Source organism: Passer montanus, unplaced genomic scaffold, assembly GCF_014805655.1.
Source record: "Passer montanus isolate IOZ18808 unplaced genomic scaffold, ASM1480565v1 scaffold17, whole genome shotgun sequence".
Taxonomy (NCBI): domain Eukaryota; kingdom Metazoa; phylum Chordata; class Aves; order Passeriformes; family Passeridae; genus Passer; species Passer montanus.
The window spans coordinates 3,313,864-3,315,620 of NW_024364270.1; the positions used below are offsets into that span (position 1 = coordinate 3,313,864).

General features: G+C 49.9%; 1 protein-coding gene across 1 annotated transcript in view; it reads right to left on the reverse strand.

The window, feature by feature from the left end:
- Positions 1-1,093: 1,093 nt before the first annotated feature.
- LOC120499911 (serine/arginine repetitive matrix protein 3-like) overlaps positions 1,094-1,757 on the reverse strand; it is a 1,467-nt gene continuing 803 nt past the window's right edge. The window contains exon 2 of the mRNA XM_039704192.1: positions 1,094-1,757. Within this exon, the coding sequence (XP_039560126.1) occupies positions 1,200-1,757 (558 nt within the window). The 3' untranslated portion in view covers positions 1,094-1,199.

The following is a 1,757-nucleotide window of genomic DNA, read 5'->3' on the forward strand; positions in this document are numbered from 1 at the left end:
ATAAAACGTTTCTGTTCTGTGACTTGTTCTAACAGGTGGGCAGCCAAATATCACCACAGGAAATATAAGGCAATGCTAATTATTGAGGAAAATCTTAGTCCTCCTAGGACATACAAACACAATTAGCAAGTGTAACCTCTTATTAAACATTGTTAAGATTAAAAACCTTTTTTAGACTGTGCTGCAAGATAAAAATAAAGGCTCATTTCTTTCCAGAGACAGTAGACCTGAATACAATCCTTCTACAGGACTATATAAGGAAGGTAGGAAACTCCTTATACTGAAACTGGTAATCCTTAACTGGTTTGAGTGTCAATAAATGATAATTTGTATTCTGCAACAGCATGCAAAGTGATGTAACACTTCTTGAAGATGTCGAAGATTCAGGACAAAGAAAGATTAGGCACTTCCTCTTGAAGTAAAATGGCTAATATATCACATTTAATTAAACTCTTCAGATTTGCTTTGCTTATGAAAGAAGTGCAGGACCTGATTTTTATTTTTTGTTCTTTTCACTATGGAAAGTAACGCCTTTATCCTGTGAATTGTTATGTATGCATTTAACTTGATGTACAGCATATATTCCCATAGATTCCACAGGACTGAATGCCAAAGATAGACACATCTGTGACTGCTTACAAGATTGGAGCTGAAGAGCTTCAAAAGAGAAAATGAACAGAGATAGTTTTTGAAGTATGCAAGCAAAATAAGGGGAACAGAGATGCTTTCAGACATTGATCTAGATCATTGCTGTATATATTAATTCTGTGTGTTTGCAGATCCTATGTACAAAAGTTTGGGTGCAGGTGGAAAAAGTAGGCTGATGCGGTTTTCCAGACATGGGTTCACTCCTAGGGGTACTCAAGGCAAGTGTTGCTGTATTATCGCAGGCAGCATTTAACACATCTTTAAATCCCTCCAGCTGAGGGGTGGGGGTTCAGCACCGGCAGGAAGGAGAGTAAGTGACAGTCCTGGGGCCGCGGAGTAACGGCAGGGGGATTTCTGAAAGTACCTGCCAACGCTTACGGCGCGATTTTTTTTTTCTGGGCATATGAATCCTATCGATTTAAGTAGGAGTATTTATCTTTTCCTGAGCTCCATCCTCACGTTAGTATGACAGCACTATTGTCGTTCAAACACACAGTCGGCGGCTCTTTATTAAGTCTCTATAAATATGACACAGTAAGGACATTCAATATTTATGTGGAGAGCACACGCACTGGTGTGTAATCCCGGGCAGTCCTGCGGCTCGGAGGCTTTGCAGCGTCCCCACTCCCGGCGCAGCCCGGCCCTCGCCCTCCGCCCGCCCCGGCCGGGGCTCCCTCCGCCGCCTCAGCGACCTCCCCCGGAGCCGCCGCGTGTGACACACTGGAGAAAAGCCTCCCTCGTCCCCGCGTCGCCCCCGCCTCCCGCCCCCGCCCGCTCCCCCGGGGCGCCGCCGTCACCGCCGGCAGCCGGAGCAGCCGCTGAAGCCGAGGGGCGGCGGGGCTTGCCCGCCTCTCCCCCTTCCCATCCTTTCCCTTCCCTTCCCTCGCCTCTCCCCGGTGCCTATATATAGCCGCCTCTGCTCGAGCCAGCCGGGAGATTGCTCTGTACCTGCAGGAGACAGGAAAGAGAAAATAAGAGGAGCGACTCTCCGGAGCCTGACCCGCTATCAGGAGCGGGAGGAGGACGGGCCCGGCCCGCGCCGCTGTCCGGTGCCACCGCCCCCCGGTGCCGGGCGAGCCCCGCGGGGACGGGCCGACCTGCGCGGCGGC